Consider the following 23,077-nt stretch of genomic DNA (forward strand, 5'->3'; position numbering starts at 1 on the left):
GGTCAGGTGACTTAGTGCACAGGTCAGTGCTAATCTGTAGAGCATCTGAGGCTTCTGAATTGTGGAGAAGCCTTTGGACATGAAGAGCCCATCTTTTCCTTGCTAAAGACAGGAAAAGGAACTACAAAATTAAAGGGTTGTCATACTTTACTGAGTCTGTCTTCAGTACAGTCTGTCTGTACATTTTTGACATTACTCAGTAAACACCAAATTATCAGATTCAATTGTAAAATTACATAAATTAAAAAACTAGATACCTATGTGAGAAATTTTATCATATGAAAAAATATTAAATATACAGTAAAATAAGGAATAGAGGAAATTAAATATAAGAAAATACAAGAAAAAAATGTAAGATGAAAAAGAAAAAAATATTCCTACATAAAAAAATTTCTTATGCAGAGCTGAGCTATTCAGTATTGATTAACGTTATAAAGGGATGAAGTCTCCAGAAATCTAAACAATCTGAGCAATATTGTCACCCACCACAGCCCACCAACACACAGCTTCAGAGTAGTCAGGATTAATGGTCTTGCTTCCTGGCAAAATGAACTCATGCTTGTATATACATGAATAATTTCACAGAATGCAGGAACAGCTATAATAGCGCCTGACAAATATTCCAGTCAACTGTTTACTCCAAATAAAATAGCACTTTTTTTTTTTATCTTCAGAGAGTGTCACTGAAACTAAATCTTCTCTCTCTGCCTAAGGTACATGGGGAATTCAGAACTGGAAGCAGAGAAAATATGATATCGCTGAACTACAAACGATTTGCTGTACTTCAGTATTTAAAGCACTTATCCGACCAACACCTGGGTCATGGCCAAGCTGCAGGATCTGGAGGCACTCTCATGCTCACGTGCCTGTGCTTTTCCAGGCTGCACCCTTGCTCCATGTCGGCATGTGACTCAAGTGCAAATGTACCCCTCCTCTTCCAAGTCTGATGTGGAGTGAGTCAGGCCACAGGTCATAGTGTGCTCCAGCCAGATACCTCATTGCTCACGAGACCCTGACAAGAGATGTATGTGCTTTCTTAAAAGCATAACTATATGGGTTCAGATGGTCTCAAGAAGAGAGGAATAGAGCTGGTCAGTAACAAACTGAATCTCAAACCTTCACTTAATAAGGAGGGTAAAACCAAAGTATTACAAAGTGGTAAAAGTACTTACAAAAGTAAGCAGAAGGAAGAGGGATGTTTGAGCCTTTGATTGAACAGCTCTAAAAGAAGGAGGCTAAAACAACTTGGGAAAACCTGAAGAAAACAACTGAGAGTTGTTAAAAGGGAAGCATTTCTTTTTTGTATCCTCTGTCCTCTAGGCAGTAATTAATTTCTGCTCAGCATTGTGCATACTTAGTAGTCGTGTTCTTAAATGGATTGAGATGTACAAGCTATTCTGAAGCTGTTCATCAATAGCAGGACCTAAAGCTAATGGACAATCTTCTCCAGAGTTCACTGAATGCTGAATAAGGCTCCAAATTCAAAACCTGCTTTTTTTTTTCAATTGTTAGATATTAGTTTGCATTTAAAAAGCATAACAACTTCTATTGCCAACTGCAGATACATCATTTCAAAAACAGCTGTTGAGGTGTAGCACTTAAGCCAGTGAAATCTGCATTCCTCTGAGAGTAGATAGTGGTGAAGAGAGTTTACACTTCTTAAACATTTATAGTCAGAGCCTATTTATTTATGCACAATGTGGTTGGTCAGGTCTGTGAAAACCACTGTCCTTGGATGTCCTAGGTTCTACCCTAAATGGAAGTCTGTTCTGTGTCTCTGGATATTTCCTTAGGTGCTTTTGTTTGATTGATTGGTTGGCTGTATGTTTTGTTTGTTTCATGTGCATGTGTGTGTATGTATGTGTATTTATTTATATATTTTATATTTTTTTATAATGTAAATAAGTTCACAGAGTGGTTCAGATCCATAACAAATCTCTACTGATTTGTATCACTGAAGGATGTGGCAATTCTGTTTGATGACTGTATGTTTCATCTCACCTCAGCAATTCTACCAGCCCCAGGAATAGTGAAAAGAGCAGGAGAGGCTGCCTGTCAAAATAATTTGTACACCTTTAATTAACAGAACATGGCAATAATCCCCTTCTTGAATGGTTCTGGTAGAAATGTTGGTAAAAGCTGGGTTACTAAAGTGATCGAGTCCCCTGCAGTTACTGCTACACTTCTAGGTTAAGTTTTCTAAATAAGAATACTGTTAGGAACTGCTTGTATTTACTACTGTTTATCTTTAAATACTGTTCATCTGAAATGAATAAGAGCTTACTGGTTCACCATGATCACAGCAGGTAAAACCAAACTGTGGAACTGAGCAGTACAGATAGCCAAACAGATAAGTACTAATGAATACGATCAGTCTGTAAATATCCCTTCCCAGTCAGTTTCATTCAATTTCTGTGCATTTCTCAAAACAAAAATTGAGAAATAGCATCTCCAAGTGGAAAGCCTTGCCATCCTATCACAGTTTCACACAGATAACATGCCATAAGAAATGATAATCAAATACAATTAAAGCCTCTAAATCTAGCTGAACAATTGCCAAACTACCCGGAGAGTATATTCCTTTGGGGATTGTCAGCAGTACTTGCTCAGCTCTGATTTGGTTGAAATCTAATAGCTAGAGCAGAATATTTCTTGCAAATTATATACATCAGAAACGTCCTTTGCTTTGTGTATTACAATGAACATTGCCAAACAGAAGCTGTAAACTATTTAGGGTAAGAGCACAGATAGTAACATTGAAATTCTTGTTAGTTGGCTAAATACGCCAGTCTCATTAACAGTAGTTGAAATGGGAATGAATTCAGTGGCTGAGGTCACTCAAATACTCTGGCAGAGCCATTATTGAATTTCTACTAGTGTGATTACAAAGAGTGCATGCTCAGTCCATTAATTTACAGCATGGAAACTAAAAATCAATGAGGTGCTACTTAAAACTGCTTTTGTAATAATTACGATCATGTATGAGGGTATACGTGTGGAAGAGGAGTGGGTAAGCCGTTGTTCACAGTCTTGAACAGGAAAGAGATTATCTAGTTGTCTGAGCTGTATGTCAGAGACAAGGACAGTAAGGATTTAACCTGAACTTTGGGTGAAATTCAAACTGCAGAGGAAATGTTGCTTTTTGCTTCAGTGAAGCTAAGATTTCTTCCCTGGAAGTTTAACTGGAACTGAAATTCCCAGCAAGCAATCTGGAATTCAGCATTGATCTATCCAAAAACAGTGGTACAACAAGCATCTCAGTTTTCTTTAATAAAATTGTTTCCCAGTGAAATCGCTATCATGTTGGTAAAGTAATAATGGGAAAGTTCTTTTTGAATGACAGTGGAATAAACTGATATACATCCTTTCAGCGGACTATGCTGATTTGTTCCAGCTGTGCACACTCCGCACTTGGACCCTTCAAAGTAATAAGGAAGCACCATGGATTTTCCCAGGAAAAAGTACTGAATTTCCTTACTTAAGAAAAAAATGCATTCAAAGAAAATTGGCAATTTTCTATTATATTGTTAGTCCAATTTCATTTTTCATTCTTAATTTTGAAACTGTTATAAAAGAATATGTCTGCTCATCTTAATTATCCAATATCATTTACTGAAAGTAAGAGAACCTCAGGGGTCTTATTTAGTCAGAATGTGATGAATCATAACTAAGTTTTTGAGAACTGACAGCCATCTACTGCTTTCTAAAATGGCAGCCTACTTCTCAATTCAATTCAATTGCCAGGAAATATGCACTATCCTCTTATGTCCCTTCAGACCCACCAAGGTACGTAACCAAACCCAACTCAAAGCAGGTGATTTGTACAAGCATTTGGCACAGCAAGATAAATTCTATACTGATTTACACTTAAGAGACTGTGGCTAAACAGATCAGGAAAAAAAAAGCTGCCATTTAAAATGTCAGTGTTTGCTGATGATCACCATGAAGTGACAGTGAAGAAAAAAAATATCTTCCTTCATACATCGAACATGAAAAATCAGAGGTCTCCCTGCAGCTTGAATTGTAGCCAAACTATGATTTGCATATGATGACTTCTAGAAGTCAATAGAGTAAGCACAATTTCTTGCGCAAGACAGTTATGCGTGTAGAACAAACTGTTTCTTCAAACGGCAAGAGTTGTTTTGTCTGTAACAGGAAAAGAACTTTGCTTTCTAAACCTGTCACAGTACTCATTATCTCTACCTACAATGTAAAAAGTGCAGGGAGGATTAAATGAAATCCATCATAATAGAATGTAAGAAATCTTTTGTTTTGATAAGTTGTGCTAGTCCAGTTTGAAAGACACAAAATGTTCTGTTTGCTAGCAGTGCTCATACATGGCATAGGGTTTGCAGAATAATAATGCTGCTGCATTCGGTCTGAAGTACTGATACTGTGGTTGGTTACTAGTTACAAGTTAATATTGTCCCCATATCAGCCTGAAAAAGATTGAAACATGATTTACACCAGCAAACAGATCCATTTAACTATTTTTAGGCAGAGACACAAAATTAATTATAGAGAATATTTATTACTCTAGTAAGACTCTTGTCATAGGCTTGGACCTCACTGTGCTGTATACAGTACAAGTAATGAACACAGTGCCTGCTTCAGCCTACTAGTAGAAGCAGAGAAAGGAGACAGCAGATGGCTAGAGATAGGCAAGAGTGCATGGAAATATTGAAGAAATAACAGACAGCTGTAGGAAGAGCACTGTACTCATTGGAAGCCTAGATATTGCTATAACTTTTCTAAGAAAACTGCAGGAGAGCAAGGTTTTCCAAGTACTGATGTAATGTTGCTGATGCAGTATGCATGGGAGCAGCATGAGGGCAAGTCTTTAACTGAATGTTGGAGTTTGGCACCACAGCCCACTGCAAGATTCAAACTGACACTTCAGTAGAGTGCAGTAAGAAAGGCAGGCTGAGATTGGAACCAAACACACGTGGATCCATGCACTAATCACAGGTGTCAGATGAGGTCTTCAGATTGTTCCAGTTCAGGATCACATGCTGGTTTGGTATTCAGACTGATTCATTTGTAATCACAGAACCGGGTACTGCAAATGAATTTAAACAAACTTCTTATGACTGCGTAAGGCTTGATCCTGTTTAAATTACAGCAGTGGGAATCAGTAGCTTAATTCCATTCAACTCAGTGGAGCTAAACCAGTGTAAAACTGGCATTAATGAGACAACAGTCAGGTCTACCAAGTGTTTATGAAGACAAAACATCCTCTACAAAACCCATATCAATCATATAAGTGATTTTAAGTGATAATTTTAATGTGCTTATACATTTTTTTTTTTCATTACAACTATCTCGAATTGGAAGATGCGCAATGGCTGTAATAGCAGAGCCTAATAAAATGCAGTTAAATTCATTTTGAATTTTTAAATAGAGGAGGAAAAAAAGGCAGTGTGTAGAAAGCTATAGAAATTCTTTCTATTAGTTAGGCCTTGGGAGAGGTACAATAATGAAAGACAGATGATGTGGTCTCTGAACAAAGAGAACAGGAGTAGTGCTTAACCACCCCTTGCAGCAGGTACATAAGTAACATCACTTATTTAATTATGCACTCTGGCAGCTGGGAGCAGAGGTCGGTGATTGGAACCCAAGTGACAACCAGGAGTGGACCCTGGAGGGACAGCACCACACAGCACCACCAACACACTGTAAAATCCTCCCAGTCAGCAGTTACCAATATCTGCTGGTTTCCTACCAACATCGCTTAACTCATAAGACTTGCAACTAAGACGTCTATATGAAAAGTCTCTGTCTCAGACAGCATTCTGCACTATTATATAACAGCAACGTAAGGAAGCAGAGAAGAGATTTTGTCTGTGTTTTAAGTAGGCAGTAGCTCATGAAATTGAAGAGTCTTTGTGTGGAAAAGTAAATTTCAGTCAGCCTGTACAGAAATAAGTAGCTCACCTGTCTAACATAGCGTTCTTTGTCCCAAGAAATGGAAAGGTCTCAGATAAACAGTGACACTTGACCCGTGCCAGCGGGTTAGCTGCTGCTGATCTGACAGAGGGACGAGATGGGGAAAACATTCAAAATTATCCAGTTCTCTTCTGATTGTATTTTCCAGAGGCCTTTATTCATCACTTTTAAGCATCTTGAAAATAAGATGCCCATCAACATCTTGGAGGAAATGAACACCTTAATTGTGTTTTTAGGATACTATCCCTCCAATAAAAAATCAAATGAGTTCAGGAGTTTCGTTTTTACAAAATTCCCCAAGAAGCAATGGCATAGAGGGTATACATGTGTATGAAATACTTCAATTTGCTCAGCTGAATACTAACAAAGATCTTATTCACTATATTCTAGAAAGGTTTGGCTTTTGGCGCATTTTCCGAAATTTTCCTCATTCTTTTTTGCCTGACTGATTTATTTCCTCTGCTGTGAAAGTTACAGAGAAACGCAGAGTTGCTTGGCAGCGTGATGTGGGATTGCTGAACTCAGCTGTTTACGGCTTTCAGCAGATGTTTCTGCTTCAAAGAGAGTGTGAGAAAAAATACACATGCACAAATTCCTCCCCCTCCCAGTTCGGCATCTTTTGTCTCTTATCTTCCACTGTCTCTAGATCACAAGGACGGCAGTGTTACAATAGCTGCTAAAACATCCTAGCCATGGCAGCTCTCACAGACAAATAAGAGCTGACCTCGCCTAAAATTAAAGCTCATGATTTAAAGTGCAAAGTGAAAAAATTAATGCAATTGTCAGCCCATGAACATGCTGCATCAGAAGGACTTTCACAGACAACCTAGCCATGAATTGCATCTCATTAAAATGAAAAGCAATGAGGACTGCTGTGTGCGAGAGGCAAGAATACAGCAGCTTTCTGTAGAGGATGCAAGTGGGACAGGCTGCCTTTCCTGCTATATATTCCAGGCGCTCTGCAGAACACATGCTCAAACATAAGCCAAAGGCTGAGAAGTAGATAGTATGCTTTCCAGTCAATCTCTGAGAAATGATTATTTTGTCAGAAATCAAAAAATAATCTCACCCTGGATATCAGAAATTATAGTTATTATTGAATCTGTCTATCAGTTTGGAATGGATATAAAACTGTCCCATTACTCCATGATTGCACACCCTGGTCAATTTAATATGTGTGGGGCTCTGCTCTATTTACATAATAATGAAATAAAACAATACTTCCAACCTGACTGGCAGAAAGGGAAGGAATTGGCAGCATAAGAGACAGTTTTCTCAACAAAGCTGGGTTATTGCATGCATTGGCTAAACATCCAGAATTTGGTTTTGATAAGTATTGTGAAGAGCTTTTCCAAACTATCCAGATCTGCTGAGCAAACAAGCTTGATGCTTTCATTTGTGCAAGAAAAATGTGAAGAATGACCTTTCTCTTTGTGCTTCAGTCCTTCTGCTTCCCAACAGACCCAGAAACTCCAAAGCAGACAAAAATACAAGAATAAAGAATAAAATTATTGGAATTAGGCAGGAACGTCTGTAGAGATCATGGATGGATCTAATTTCATGTGTCTCATTGTCTCATCTCTATTAACTAATTCCTAAAACATAAATACATTTAAATGGTATGTAACAACAGGCTTTCAAACAACTCAAATTATAGTGCCTTTCTTTCTCAAGCAGATGAGAGAGCACCATGACCTCTGATAAGAAAGAAAATAAATACTTTCTGTTTAGTATCTTCCACAGCACTTGTGCAGATCCTGTTGGTTTTCTGGCTTGGCCATTTTCTGTCGTAAAGCAGGAATTAATGCTGGTTCAGGTTAAGTACAGATTTCTAGCAAACTACTGACCAATAGCAGTGTTGCTATTTATTTTGATGATGGCAAAGCCAAGACACAGCAGGTATGGAGCTGGGCCTTGCTTGGAGGTGCTAGATGAACACTGAACAGACATGCTGTTGTCATGACAGTTACTACGGTTATCTCAAGTGTAATCTTTCTGAACTCGCACTACTGAACACGTTGAATCAAAAGGGTGCATCAGCTTCAGTAAGAGTGCTTGCTCCTGTGGGCTCCCAGGAAATTTACTTTCCCTTAATGCAGCTGAGGGCAGCCAATTAAGTCAAAAGCACTCAGGATTCATATGGTTCAACAAGTTGCCCTGCTCCCCACAAGTACCTGCTGAAACAGTGAGGCATAAGAAACAAATATTCCCCCTGAAGACAGCTCATGCAGACACTGCAGCAGACAGACAGAGTGAGGCAACGGAAACGGACTGTCTGCCTCCTTCCTGCAGACAGCTCACTCTTGAAAGAGATCCGAAAGGCATTCTTCATCCTTCCTCCGTCCTCAGCTCAGTGCTTTGATAAACACTCCTGACTTTCAAAGCAGCAAAAGAGGAGCCGTATGAAGGGCTCCTTTGGGAAGCAACCTTCTAACCCCACTCTTCTGCGCCCTAGAAAAGACACTATTACGAGGCACAGCTGGCTGATCCTCTGCCATATGTGCAGATGTCCAGTGAATCTTTGGCACCTATATCGTACGCTGGAGACATCTGTGCCCTAATTTGACCTGAAGCAGGCATCCTAACATAAAGAGAAATCTTAAAATGCAAAGACAGCAGGCAAAGATAAATCATTGGGTAAATCAGATGAGAAAGCATGGAAGGAAAAGACCTTTAAAGTAGTAGGTAACGGCTTAGCTTTATTATTCCTGAAATAGTTACTGAAAGCTGTATGTGTAAATTCCTGTGTGCCGTTTTAAGCAGACAGATGCACATCACATCGTGACTGGCATTGGAAGCTCTGAGGGTTGCACTGGTAACCTGCCAGCAGCCTAAGAGACTGCATCAAAATATGCAAAATGCTTAAAACGCAGTACTCAGAAGGCCATAATGCTTGTTCACATGTGACTTTCATATAAATGAATGGAAATTGATTCTCTCTTGGGCTTCAAAAGTAAAAGATATCCACTGCTGATGTCTTCCTTATAAAGCATCTCTCTGGTTTGTATAAACCAGCTTCCCAAGCATCTACTACTACACTAGCAGCACCATGAGCCATGTCAACTCTGATCCTGCCTCAATTAACAGTCAGAAGGACAAATGAGTGTAATGAAAAATCCTGATTCATGAGCTCCAAACCTCGGAGTTCTTGTGAAAACTGGTGTCCTCTGCTTAGACTGCAGGGCTTTGTGATCAGCAGGCACTGCTGCCTGTCTGCTGAGCTTTGCAAATCACACTGACCCCAAACTGTGCCAGGGGAAGGTGACCCAGATTCCAAATAATTAATAACTTCCATTCTGTTTGTAATGTCTGGATGGTCTTCTGTGTATCCACACATTGGGCACAGACTGCCTGTCTTCAGGTATGGCCAGCCACACACACTGCATGGCTAGCAGTTTTCCAGGTTCCAGGAATGCTGTACACATATGCTTTACTTTTATTTTTTCCATCACAAGATAATTTCACTTTGCTGAAATCTCCACATGGTGCCTCCAGACAGAGGAAGGGTCTGCACACAACTGTAAAGGCTTTGTTGCTTTCCTCCATGCCCTGACGATATGAAACATGAACTGGTAACATCATTAGCTTTTTCCATGTGATACTCAGCCAGCGTTAAAAAAAAAAGAAGTGTGTGCACTTGTGGCAAGGGAAGTAAGTGATTGTGACACAGTCTGAAACATAAACATAACATCTGGAAGCACTCTTCCTGAGTCTGCCTCTTTATCAGACAGATGGCTGGAGAGCTGTAAGCCCACGGGCCTCTCAAAAGGTTCAAGGCCAAGAGGATAAAGTGCTACATCACAGCAGTTTTCCATTATGTCAGTTTTTCTAAATGTCTCTCCATTCTCCCACACTCTGTTTCTCTATCCAGTTAGGGAGACAGGCACTGCTGCACTAGCAGAAATCAGAAGCACTGGGTGACTCCACTCCTGTGCGAACAGAGCACAACATCCACAGGCAGAGACATCAGCCCAAGAATAGACTGAATCAGCTTGTACCAGCCCATGTCTAGGTTTGAAGGAGTAGGAGGAAGAGTCAGGCCTAGATCAGACCCTATTGCTGCTGCTTAGTGCTTGACAGTGCAGGTATAGGATACTCTGGTTTTGGCAGAGAAGCCATCTTAAGAAATTCCCCTAACCCTTCATGGTCCTACCCTTAATCCACTGTTTTCATCCCCACATCTGACAGCACACCAGCTGCTGGAGGTAACTCTATAAAAAAAACAAACCTATAAAAATTACTGAGGTTAAAAACAGCCTTTGGTCTATCTCAGAACAGCTCTTATATGCTGTGATAGCAACCCAGAATGAGCTGCACAGCAACTATGAGACTTTTCACTGAAGCTGCTCTCGGGGTAGATGTGATACATCATAAACCAAACATACTTGCCTTAGGCTGGAACCAAATGGACATAAGGCTAGGACATGCAACTGGTAGTAATAACAAACAGAAATCTCTCTTCATCTGTCCTGAGGACACATTTTAAACCCACCAGCTCTCCTCCAGATGCAACAAACAACAAGGGAAAATAACTGACCAAGCAGTAGTCTACGTCTTGTTTTCACTAATCAACACACTGTTGCTATCTTCATCAATAGTTACTTGAATCTCACCACAAATTGCATTATGAGGCAAACAAACATTGCTGATTTCAGGCTGTTTTCAGTTACTTGCTGTAGTGGTAAAGTCTTTCTGAATAAATCAAAGTTATGCTATGGCTCTTGGCTTAGTGACACAAATTTAAAGAGAACAAATATTTCTTAAAAAACTAAAAAATCATGGCCTACATATCCTCAAAATCTAGTCATACAATCATTGACATGATTTATCTGAAAGATGTCCCTTGTTTTTTATTACTTACGTAATGTGAAAGCTGTTAGCTGCTGAGTGGTGCTGCATCCAGATACGAACTGCTTGCTTCACAATGCTTACACCATACATATATCCGAACACAATACCAGAAAGATGCAAGGAAAGGAAGTTCCAGTGTTTGTGCTTAACTACATCACACTCCTCATGATGCGAATGAATTCTGGGATACAGATTTATCCAGTTTCCACAAGTTTGTAGGAGGCAGCATGCCAAGGCACTAAGAATTTACTGTTGTATTTAAGAAATATTCTGACTTAACCAGCATGACTTATGTAAAAATACAAGGGGAGAGCCAAATTACACCTGTTGGTTGCAACTGCAGAAGACCCTTCGTTCCTCTTTTCTGCTAGCTCAGTTCTCTGAGCCATGATAGAAACAGCTGGTCATGCCAAGAAAAAGAACATGCTGTTATCCTCCTGACAAGCTGTGTGAATGTTCATGAGGCATTCAAGAAGTAAAAATGTTTATTTACTAGCTTTTCAGAAACTCTTTGGCAAAGGCTATGGAGAATACCTCTCTCTGCTTAAATTAACCAATGTCTATGAATTTGCTGCAGGAAAAGATTATCCTGTGTAGCTGCTGGGGCTCCAGAATTGTACCTCACATCTAGGCTGACCTTGCAACAGAATTGCACATTGCCCGAATGAACTACACTGCTAAACCACCCTGAAGCCCAGCAGGGGCTTGCAATTCTCAGCCAAATTTAATCAACTAACTAGAATATTCGTGCTCTGCACAGTAGGCTCCAAGTGACACTCTAACTGCAATGCCCACAGTATCCTATGATATACCATTGGGATCTCAGTACACACACCTATGTTTCTCCATCCAGCTCTTCCTTATACACTGACATTTCATTCAAACCTCAGCTTGTCAGGCTTCCAGAAGACAGAGAATATTTACATACACAAATATAGAGAGGCATTAATTAAAACATTGACTTTTATTTGCATAATGAGCACTAAAAATATTTTTATAGGTTAATTAGACTTCATGCAAATTGTATTAAGAAGATTTAATTTAGGATTTGATAACCTGACTATTATAGTTCAGCAGTTGTAAACACACGCAGAATTACATGCTGTTCTAAAGCCACGTTTTCCCTTTGAAAACATTTTTTTTTTTCTTATTTCTGGCAGAATCTAGTGATTTATTTTTCCTTTTTGTTTTCCTTCCCCTCCAAATTCTCCTCTGGAAATCTCACTAACTGCAGTGATACCAAGAGTAAGCACACTGAAGCAGTGAGCTGCACATGACAAGAGAAATTTCCACACTTTACGGAAATCAAATGCTTCCCATGCACTCTGACTGGGCACAGAATATAAATGTTCAAACCTGCTCAGTTTCTGTGCCTGAAGATGGTACAAACCCACTGCATGGGAAAGCAATGACTAACCTAACATCCAGTGAAGATTTTATGCTACTCTTCAATGAACCCAGGTTTGAGGCTAACAATAAGTGCAGGGCTAGGGAAACAATGTTCAGATCTGTACAAAAAAATGCTCTGCATGGACTAATGTACAGCAGTTTTGAGAGAATTCATTAAAATGGTACCCAGCAAGAGCCAAATGATTTCCACTGAAACCAGCAGTAAGTGACTACACTATGTTTCATGAAAGACGGTCAGACTTACTAAAAAAGCACCACTTTTATGTCTGTGGAACAGCCAGACCACGTCTCAGCACAAGCCCATCACACAGGAAAGCAAACACTGACAGTCCAGTTCATACCAGTGCTCTCTGGAGCGCATGGCTCTGTCTTGAACAGAGTTACCATACAAAATGCAGTGTATCAGTACCAGAGTTACCGGTGGATGGCCTACCAGTTCTGGAAGAAGTAATGCTTTGCAAAAGGGGAGTTGCCTTATTACATACAAGACACTATATACTGAAATCTTTAAATTATCTTGTACCAATGTCTGAAATTTACAGTGGCTCATTGTGGAAGAATTAATTGTTTGCTTGATGAACCATCCACAGAGTCTGCAACATGCTCAGAGAAACAAGCGCAAAAATTACGTTCAGAAAAAACCTTTAAAATTAAGGAATTTGTATTCATGTCAAAGTGATCCCATCTCCCAAGCCCAAGGCCTAATCTATTCTTTTTTTTTTTAATTTAAACTGATTGATTTTATTACTGGGAAATTGAGATGTCCTGTTGTAGATCACCAGATGGTACCGTAGTTAACGTGTCTCCAGATTTCCAGGCTACAGTTTTAATAGCTATGAGTACTGGTAATATGATCCCTATGTCTTCCAACCAGTGAATGGTATTATGGATATAAATGAGTTTAATGTGCCAAGAATATGAAGTTTCATACCTGTTCTTTGAACTTGGCGCCATCCTCTGACAAATAACTGTTGTGGTCGAATGCTTTCCACCATTCCCCACCTCTTGTTTCACATCCCATTGCTGGGGGTCACTTGTCTTTGCATTGAGAATATTTACACCTTTCTTCACTTTTGCCCTGTTCGAAACAGAAATTGTAAAAAAGTTTATAAGACGGTCATTTAGGACTGTGATTTTCCTAATGTAGCAGAAGCATAGAAATCTTAATACATCAACAGTAAGCTAAAAATTAAACATGTTTCTAATCCATCAGTAAATTTAAAAAGTGATTTCACAAACGTAGATCTAAGGCAACCTATTGCCTTTTTTGGACAGAAACAACTAACAGTGTGCCTTTCTATGTTCTGCCAACAGAAAGCTGGAGATATGACAAAGATTCAACTTGCAGGAAAACCTGCCCTCAAGGTTCATTTCTCCATTCCAGTAACAATTCCTTTCAAAGACAAATTTGTCCCAGCATAGCAGACTTGGTAGGGCTCTGTTCATCAGTATCAGGACAAGCTTGTGGATCATTGTTGCAGAGATGAATATTTCACTAGAGATTTTTAAAATAATCCATTGGTATTTTCTATGGTGTTCTTGTAGATACCAGTGGACATACTGTTGCTCTTCTGCCTGACAATCCCATCTCTGTGACAGATTTCCAAAGAAATTTCTGTTTCTGTTCGAAATCTCCAGCCTGGAGAGAATATTGGTTAATACAAGACTTTTCAATTTAGTGATGTTCTTCTAGGATACAAATTTCTGCCACTGTTAGTTGTTATGTCCTCTGAAAAGTTGACTGTATTCATACAGCGATGCTAGTGTCATCAGCAATAACTGCACAGAGGGTTAATTAAAGAGCATTTGCTTAATTAAGGAACATTTGTATGAAGTCCCAGTAAAGATGCTATTTGGGTGCAGAACACTTAACTGCTGACCTTCAGTTCTATTACAAAGCATCAAAAATAAGCAATATAGATATTTATGCAGCTTTTCCTTTAAGAAACAGAAGCACAAAATTCCACCAGACCAGAGGACAGACATAAGACAACGTGAATGCGTTTCTTTAGATATTAAACACTTTAAAAACACAGTCATGAATAGTTTGAGACAGAGTACTTGTCTTCCTGCAGCTTTTTTTTTTTTGTTTTTTAACACTGAGTCAAAACATAATTTAAGGCATTGAAAAAGAAATCATTGTTTTTCCTCAGTGAAAAAGCAGAGTGCTTAATTCTCTCATTTGCAACATGGAACAGGATGGACCGTCACAAATTACAGTCTTGTTCTAGCAAAACTAGTACAAACCTGATGCATTTCTAGTTCCGTCTATTGAACTACTCAGAAATAAAGCCAGAAAAAGTAAGGAGATAATCAATTCTGTTACTGAGGGTTCATTAAAGCATTAAGCCCCATTAAGCATTTCAGCATGCAGTTCAAATAAATGAACAAAACAAACATTTCATGAATAAGAAAACGTTACCACCAGTCTTGACATCTTTGCAAATTCATTCAAATGCTTTGGAAACTATGGGTTTAAGGAGACATTCGGACATATTTTAGGATACTATTGGTATCTATCAAATAAAGAGAAGTAAAAACCGATCATATTAAGACTTTGTTCAGCTGCTCCTTGAGATGAGCTCTGGAATGGTATAATGTCACTCAAAATGAAGTTCTTCATGTTTGGATTTTCAACAGAATTACAACTTCCTCAGCAACTGTAAATTTCTCTTTCCATCATGTAGCTTCACATAGTCAATACCTGGGCTCCTATTAATTAGGATGGTCAAGGTTAGCAGTAAAATACACTGCCAGAGGACAGAAGACCACAGCTACAACACCATTTTGTTAATTAACTACAATATGGGGCATTAAGTTGAGTGGTTTTCCCATATGCCATTATATAAAGCCCATTAAAAAAAAAAATTCCATACCAGAGTAAAGTAGGCTATGTTTAGTGAGAAAAATCAATGTTGTGATTGCACTTAGCACTGGAATTAGGGTATGAACACCCAGAAGATTGAACTTCCTAAATAAATATGCAGAAGCGCAATTTGCAACTCTCCCTCTAAAAAGGACATTAAGTTTTATATAACAAGGTCAATGGATGAATCAGAATTAAGTCAGACAGTACTGAGCCCCATGCATTTTTAAATGCAATCTGCACCCATATGCTACAAATGTTTTCACTTAATTTTTTATTTACTTAGTGTTTGAGTGCTAGCAAGGAAAAGTCTATTTAATTCCTTAACAAAAATCCATTGACCTTGTTGTATGCTTGTGATTAAATATTAATTTTTTTAAATCAATAGTACCAACTTTGTATATAAAAATGTGTAAGTTATAGTACCTCAATAAACCCTGAGACCGAGGACCTGAAGGCCAAATTGTTTGACAGTCTCCTGTATTTACCCATCTAATCTATGCAATATACGTACTCCAACTCTGTTTACTTAAGTGAAGCAGGCACAGTGACAATAAATGGAGATGACAAACAGCTGAAGCACTCCAGGTTCCCTTAGTGTAGGGTTCCCCACTCCAACTGGAAAATCTCCCCTTTGCCATGTCTGCTTATATCCCCAGAGAGGTGTTTGCACAGCTCCACAACCCACACACCAGCACAGCCAGAAGCTGTGACTGGGACTTCCATCCAAGTAGAGTCAGAATCTCCCACTCCAACTTTATTCTTGATAAGTCCTCTATGTTCTGTGGGTGTCACTGAATTCTTCTGTACTCTCCATGGCAGTAGTACTCACTAACACAAGATCCAAAGTCTGCTGACCAGTAACCAAAGTCCCCATATCCGTCCTCTGGATCCAAAACCAGATCCTGCTAAGCAAGCCACCTACACATGTGCAAAACTTCAAGGGCAGCAGCTCGTTTATTTGGATTTGATGAAAAGTCAAGCACAGTTTTTGATCTCTTGACGAAAGCAGACCTTGCAATAGAAAGGTAAAAGAAAGACCATCATTAAGAACAGAACAGAACACCAGAGGTCAGCTTCAATCCCACACTATGTAGAGGATTCCATCTGAATGGGATTTTGAAGCTTTATGAACACATGGTAGCCAGAGCAGTAAAAGACTTTCTTGCTTCAACTTCTAAGGTTGTTAATTCACAGCACAAGAAATCGCTTCCTCAACTCTGTCTCAAACTAACTGGGTAACTTAAATTTCTCTCTCTAATTCTCTCAAAGGGAAAATGATAACAATCCACTGGAGTGCAGAACAAGCTGTTTCTTAAAGACATCACAAGAAAAGTCTCCAGCAGCTCACCTAGATAGCATTACATAATTTTTATCAGGACCAAGTAAAAATATTTACTTATACCATCTCACAACAAACACATTTGTGTAAATTTGCAATTTCCAAGCAAATATTTAGTTTCCAATTTGAAGATTTTAGTTGTATACAAAAACTTTCGTTAAGCACCTTACCTTCCTAGAGTGTCAAACTTAGAAGTGGTGCCTCTAATTAGTTCATGCTGATCAGCTGCAGATGAAAATCTTACCGTTCCATTTCCCTGTCCTCAAATTACAAGATATCTCAGCAGTCTTTGGACATAATAGTATATACTGATAGAGACAGTAACAGAAGAGCAATTGAAGCAGCAACAGCCAGAGCTGAAGATATGACTTACAATTGCGAGAGCTCAAATTACAGTTCCCTATTTAAATTTAAATTTTAATCTTGCATAAGTGCTTGTGGCCATGGAACGGTTCTACCACCTGCAGCAGTGCTATAGACAGGGCAGATTGCTGAGCACGGCACACATTTCTTCACATGCTGTATGATTTTGCTGATGTTTGCTAATTCTGGTGCGCATCCTGGTCCTGGTGGATAAAAAACTGAACATGAGCCAGCATTGTGCTCTTGCAGCTCAGAAGGCCAACAGTATCCTGGGCTCCATCAGAAGGGGGATGGCCAGCAGGGACAGGGAGGTGGTTGTCCCTCTCTACTCTGCCCTCGTGAGGCCCCATCAAGAGTACTGTGTCCAGGTCTGGGACCCCCAATACAGGAAAGATGTGGAGCTGTTGGAGAGGGTCCAGAAGAGGACCACAAAGATGATCAGAGGGCTGGAGCATCTCCCCTGCAAAGACAGGCTGAGGGAGCTGGGCTTGTTCAGCCTAAAGAAGAGAAGGTTGCAAGGAGACCTCATTGCAGCCTTCCAGTATTTAAAAGGGGATTATAAACAGGAGGGGAATCAACATTTTACAAGGGTAGACAGTGATAGGACAAGGTGGAATGGTTTTAAGCTCAAGGAGGAAGGTTTAGATTGGATGTAAGGGGAAAGTTCTTTACAGAGAGAGTGGTGAGGTGCAGGAACAGGCTGCCCAGAGAGGTTGTGGATGCTCCATCCCTGGAGGTGTTCAAGACCAGGTTGGATGGGGCCCTGGGCAACCTGGTCTAGTACCAGATCTGGAGGTTGGTGGCCCTGCCTCTGGCAGGGGGGTTGGAACCTGATAATCCCTGGGGTCCCTTCCAACCCAAGCCATTCTATGCTTCTATGATCACCTCTGTTATTGCAAAGGAAGTCACCTCCAAAGCACAGATCTGAGTGAGGCTGTGCTGTCTGGGTGTGCTGTGATACAGATAAGAAATCTGCCAGCAAAGTAGAGTCTTTGCTTCATGCTTCTGCACTTCCCTGGCACAGCCATCACTGCTTATCTGATCTCACAGTGAGCCATGCAGGAAGCTAAATCTTCTGGAGACTGATGCTAGCACCTTAGTCAGGCAAAGGGGGAGCAGGCCTGTACCATCAGCAGCAGCAGCTGGCTCCTACACTGGGTTAGCAGCACTGGCAACCTACACTCCAAGAGGAAGTTTACACAGCAGCTTGGGCTCTAGAGAATAAAAAGCTAAATCAACACTAAATTCCTAAGATCAGTAAGATCCACAGTATCTGGAATAGTTTTCCAGACACTAAACCTTCTGGTCCTGTTAGACTGTTTCTTTTCAGAGGGTTATACTTAGCTCTGCATCTCTTCATAAATGCCATGCTATTCTCAGCATGCTGTACTTTGATCTGAGTGCAGCCTGGTTTTAGATCAGTGACCACTGCATTGCACAGTCTCTTCAGCTCACATCTGTTGTCCAGGCTGCTGTGCAGGAAGACTTTTCTTTAGGAAGTATTCACAGTGTAAATATTGAAGACAGATGCATGTTTGTGTCTAACTGGGGGCAGGGGGATCAGGTCATCTGTGAGGCAGTCTTGGTGCTATGAGAGCTGAGCATAGGCATGCCACGCCATGCCGGGCAAGGGGGAGGAAGGATGCTGGTGCTAAATCCTATTCATTTCCACATGTAAATCCCCATCTATTTATATTTTTCAAATTGGTGCTTCAACTTAACAAATACTGACCCCTTTTGGTCAGTCTACTCTGGAGCCTCAGTGTTTCTTGCAATTTTGCCCTTAGCTGCCCAGAAAGGGAGAAGCCCTTGACACTAGAGGTTGCATTGTAAGAAATGGTTTTACCCTATCTCCTGGAATGCAGGGAGCCTCTCCTGGTGGCTGGTTTCTGTGCTGTGCTTTACAGTAAGTCCCTAACCTTCCTGAGTTTTGCCAAAAAAAAATTTCAGCTTCTTCCTGCCATGATTTAACTTCATTCCTTTCCTTCTTTGTTCCCAGTGTAAATTAGGAGATTAAAGCCAGCTGCAGGAACCCATAAACCAGGCAGGAGACTAACCACAGCAATTAAACAAGATTTGTTTTATTAAGTAAGTCTTTTTCCTTTCATCTTTCTATGTGAAATGATTTGCTACATCTCATCACAGCTCTGAATGAACGGGACAGACACGTGTCTTGCAAAATAATATTCATTAAAAGCCTTGTTGCTGGCCCTAGTTGAGAAGCCACAAGCAGAACAGAAGACTGTGACCTAGTTAGCTGAGTCCACCTTTCAAATATGCTCCTTTAATTTCCAAAGTACGTGGGCAGAGTAAGTGTGATTAAGTGGCTACAGCCCTGCTTAAGGAATAAGGGGGATCAGGTGTCAGCTTGAGGCTTCCTGCATGACTCTGCACAAGCCTCAGGAGCCCTAATTGCCTCCATCCTACCCTAGCAAGAGGATTTCCACCTGTGCTTCATGTGGCCACCTCTTTGCTTTAGAGGTTTTCATTTACAAGCTGAATACACAGCTAATCAGCAAAAGAGAACCCCATCTCAACTGGGGAATTTAGGTACTAAATTTACTAGGTAATGTGTTGCTGCTAATAGTGGTATTTCAGACTTGGTTCCCACTAAGTAGGCTAGTCTGAAGGGACACCCATTCAACAACTTAGGTTGCTTTGATTATTAGATTTACAATATGGGATAATTACTAGTATAATGGAAGATCTTGCTCCTCGGAGCATCTATTTTTCTCCAGGCATTTTCTTTCTCGAGTATTCAGATTAAGCCTTCAGGAAATAATCTATGAAAAAAAGGGTAAATACATTTAAAATTGTCAAAATTTTAGGTATTTAGTCTCAATTCAGGTCCCTTCACATTTTCTTGTCACTTTTTACAATGTTGGTCTATTTGAGAAAACTTTGAAAAAAAATGCCACACCAAGACAAAAAATTTGAAATATTTCACTATAAAAATGCTGTAATCAAATCCTTAAGAACCTCTAAACCAGAATGCCTAAGCTTCTTGAATATAGCTTTAATTCTGTGAGCAGCTGAGGCAGATTTCAGTATTTCTGAAACTTCCTCTGTCAGCTGAATTGCACTAAATTCAGCTCCCCCCAAAACTGCATATTTTGGTACTTCACTGTCCATCAAAATTACATAAATTCCTTCCACTGCCAGTAAGGAATCCTGGGATTTAAAATTGCTCAGAGGCTGTTCTTTTATAGTGTTTCTTACATAACTGAAATTCCCTGAGACACTAGGAAAATCAGCTATCTTTTATTTCAGTGGAAATAGGTGCTTCAAATCCCTTAGGAAGCTTTGAAGAGCTCAGCTGCAAGGCATGATGTGGATGCTGTCAGCTGTATTTTATTTTTTTTCCAGAAAACAAATTAAATGTGCTTTGGGATATTCAAGTAGCAGAGTTTTTTGGTTCAGGTCGATTTCTGTGGTTAACTCTTCATTATCATCCCCCGAAGTCCTCTTGAAGTCTCAGGTACTCCATTGTTTATTTAAAAAGGAAAGGAAAAAGAAACTATCTGTGAAGCTTGGATACTACTAGTGAAGTCTAAGAGCTAGTCATTTAACGTTCTAATAAATCTCTTGGCTACGCTGCTTTCTTCAGCTCTGAATGTTGATGGACAAGCTAAAGAAAGTCAGAAGGAAAATATATGTAAATAAAAACAAGAGAGAACTACACAACACAGAGATCTTGGGTTTGTCTTCCAAGCTGAGAGAAAGCCCAACCTGAATTTACAGCCTGTTAACACCGCCTTTCAGCAAAGATAAATGCGGTAGGTTCCTAATGGTCACAGAATCTACAGTGGGGCTGCTACCGTGTTTAACTTGCACACTTGAGCTCGTCCTGCTTCATAGAATCTCTGATTTGTTCTCAAATCCACCAGCTGAGCATCCGAACTCGAGGGAGCTCACAGGAGCTCTAAGCATAAAGGACTTCTTGGCTACGAGAAGCCATACCTGTTCCCAGCCTTGTACAACTTATAATTCTTAATATTTTTGCAGTGTTTGACATTGGCATCCCAAAATATAAATCTCCTTTTTCATTAGGGAGGATAGAGATCCTGTTGTGATGTTAAGCGCTATTCAAGGATGGAGCAGAAAGATCTTCCTCTCTCAAGAGTTTACAACATAACTGTTATTCAGCAGATGGGAAGATACAATTTGGGAGCACAAAAATACAGAGAGACAACACTGCTCTTCGAACCTCCTTTACATTACCCTTTATCTGTTACTTGCAGAATTAGCAGCAAATCTAGGCTCACGAGAAATGTGATTGGAGCTTTTACTGAGACAACCTAAGCCTTGCAGCAGAGTTACAATAACTGCTGTACTCCGCATGGAAAGCTTTTCAGATGCTTAACCTTAACTGAAGAGGGGACAGTCTGAGTTTGCAGTTTTCTTGTGACTCATTCACCCTTAACGTTTCTTTAAGGAGTGAATGAGTGGAAAGGCTCTTTTATGGATACAAGTCAAAGATCCATTTCACAGCCCCCACGAGGAACTGAAGGAAGTTATGCATAACCACGTCTACGTAACACTCCTGAAAAGTTCATTAAAGCTGAACTCTCATTTATAATGAGTTATTACTCCTTATATATGCAAAGATATGCTTCTCTGTTCAGCTGAAAAGTGAGTTGGAATAAGCAGCTCTCACACCAAAACATGCTCGCAGAGAGAGGCAGAGATGGGTGTTAAGTAAACAAGTGAACAAAAAGCTACCATGGTGAATCCAGAGTGCAAATTCAGCTGTACATGCTTAGTACAAGCTCATTCCTTCACAGATCTAGTTCATAGGACCAGAAACACTTTTTGGATAAATAAGTGCATTGAGATTTTATTTGCTGCTCCATGCAGTTTCCCTTATTACAAAAAGACCTCTAAGCTGCGTATTTGTGACGTTCCCCCATCTGGGAGGGCAATAGCAGTGCTGAGGAAAATACTTATGTTTGCAGTAGTTATTAGGATTATTACTCAGACCCCAAGTGACTTTTTGAAGTAATCTTCCTCCACAGTCCCTTTGTGTTTCTAATCCCATCCGCAGTCCCCCTTCAGCAGCTGTTACGGATGCAATTTTGCCATCAGCCATGCAGCCATGAGGGTTGTGTTTCTTTTTCTCTTAGAGAAATATACTATTTCCGAGATCAACTGCTGGAAAGAGGAAGGGGCAGGTGTCCTTGAAACATCAAGAGCGGAGTTATTCAGCCAAAACTTATTTTGAATGTTATGTACTGTACTATGTATTTTTTCAAGTGATTAAAGAAAGGCTGATTAGCTGGTTGTTCACCCCCAGGATGCAGCACTTTTTTGTACTCAAATCAGTCTAGCTTAAGTTGACTCAAGGATGAAGCATTTTAACATTGTCCTGGAGAAGATAACTCCCTTGATGTCCTGCACAGCAGGATTTTGCTGACTCTGCAGGTGCTATCATAACTTGTGCTTCCATCCATTTAGTCCAGCCTCTTCCCCATCTCTTTGAAGTATCAGCACCAACCAGCCAGGAACAGCCTTTTGGCACAGACGAGTGCCAAAATTACAATAAACAAAGGGGAAAGATTGCTAAGAAAGATAAGTGTAGATTAAAAAGAAAGTGATGGCAACAGGTTTCCTTCTTATCTCTTGTACTATGACTCTAATATTTGCTTTGCTCATCACAGTCCTCATACTTGCAAAGAGTCACTGTAAGGCACGTTAACGCTGCTGCTGTTCTTGCACACTTTGTGTTCTAATCTGCATGCTAAATGTGAAAAAGTAATGCTACAAACATGGTCTAGGGGGACACAGGAGACAGAACTGCTACCTTTTATGTTTGAATTGAATCTTTAGTAAAAGCTGCCAATGATCTACAGCCTCCAAATTAGGTTCTTGCATGCTTTAAGTTTACCCAGTTATAGCACAGAATCTTGCTTCCTGAGGCAGCTGCAGATAGTTTGTGTATCTAGGTACAGGTCTGAAGCCCTTGAGAGCAGCAAATCCTTACAGAAGCAAGCACAAACACCACTACCTCGGCTCAGGTTCCCACAGCATACATGGGTTTGCACAGGGCCACCAGTGGGTGCCAGAGCCAGTGTGCACTGTCAGCAGGAAGGGCGCACAGTGGAGACTCATGGCTCTGGAGTGAGAAAACAATGCTAGTAAATTACGAATGAGATGTGGCTCAGGGAGTTCAAGTAAGGCAGAAAACCACACCCCTCTTCCTGCAGATTCTTGCATACTATAAGCCCATATTCCTCTTTTTTTCAGAGTGACTGAGTGGAGAGGCTGACATATTTTTCTAATCGTGAAGAGATGCTTCAAAA

General features: G+C 40.1%; 1 protein-coding gene across 1 annotated transcript in view; it reads right to left on the reverse strand.

The window, feature by feature from the left end:
- Window positions 1–23,077, reverse strand: part of TMEM132C (transmembrane protein 132C) — a 186,296-nt gene that overhangs the window by 71,326 nt on the left and 91,893 nt on the right. The window contains exon 3 of the mRNA XM_021412781.1: window positions 13,139–13,285. Within this exon, the coding sequence (XP_021268456.1) occupies window positions 13,139–13,285 (147 nt within the window). The remainder of the gene's footprint in view (window positions 1–13,138; window positions 13,286–23,077) is intronic.

This window comes from Numida meleagris, chromosome 14 (assembly GCF_002078875.1).
Source record: "Numida meleagris isolate 19003 breed g44 Domestic line chromosome 14, NumMel1.0, whole genome shotgun sequence".
In the NCBI taxonomy this organism is placed as follows: Eukaryota; Metazoa; Chordata; class Aves; order Galliformes; family Numididae; genus Numida; species Numida meleagris.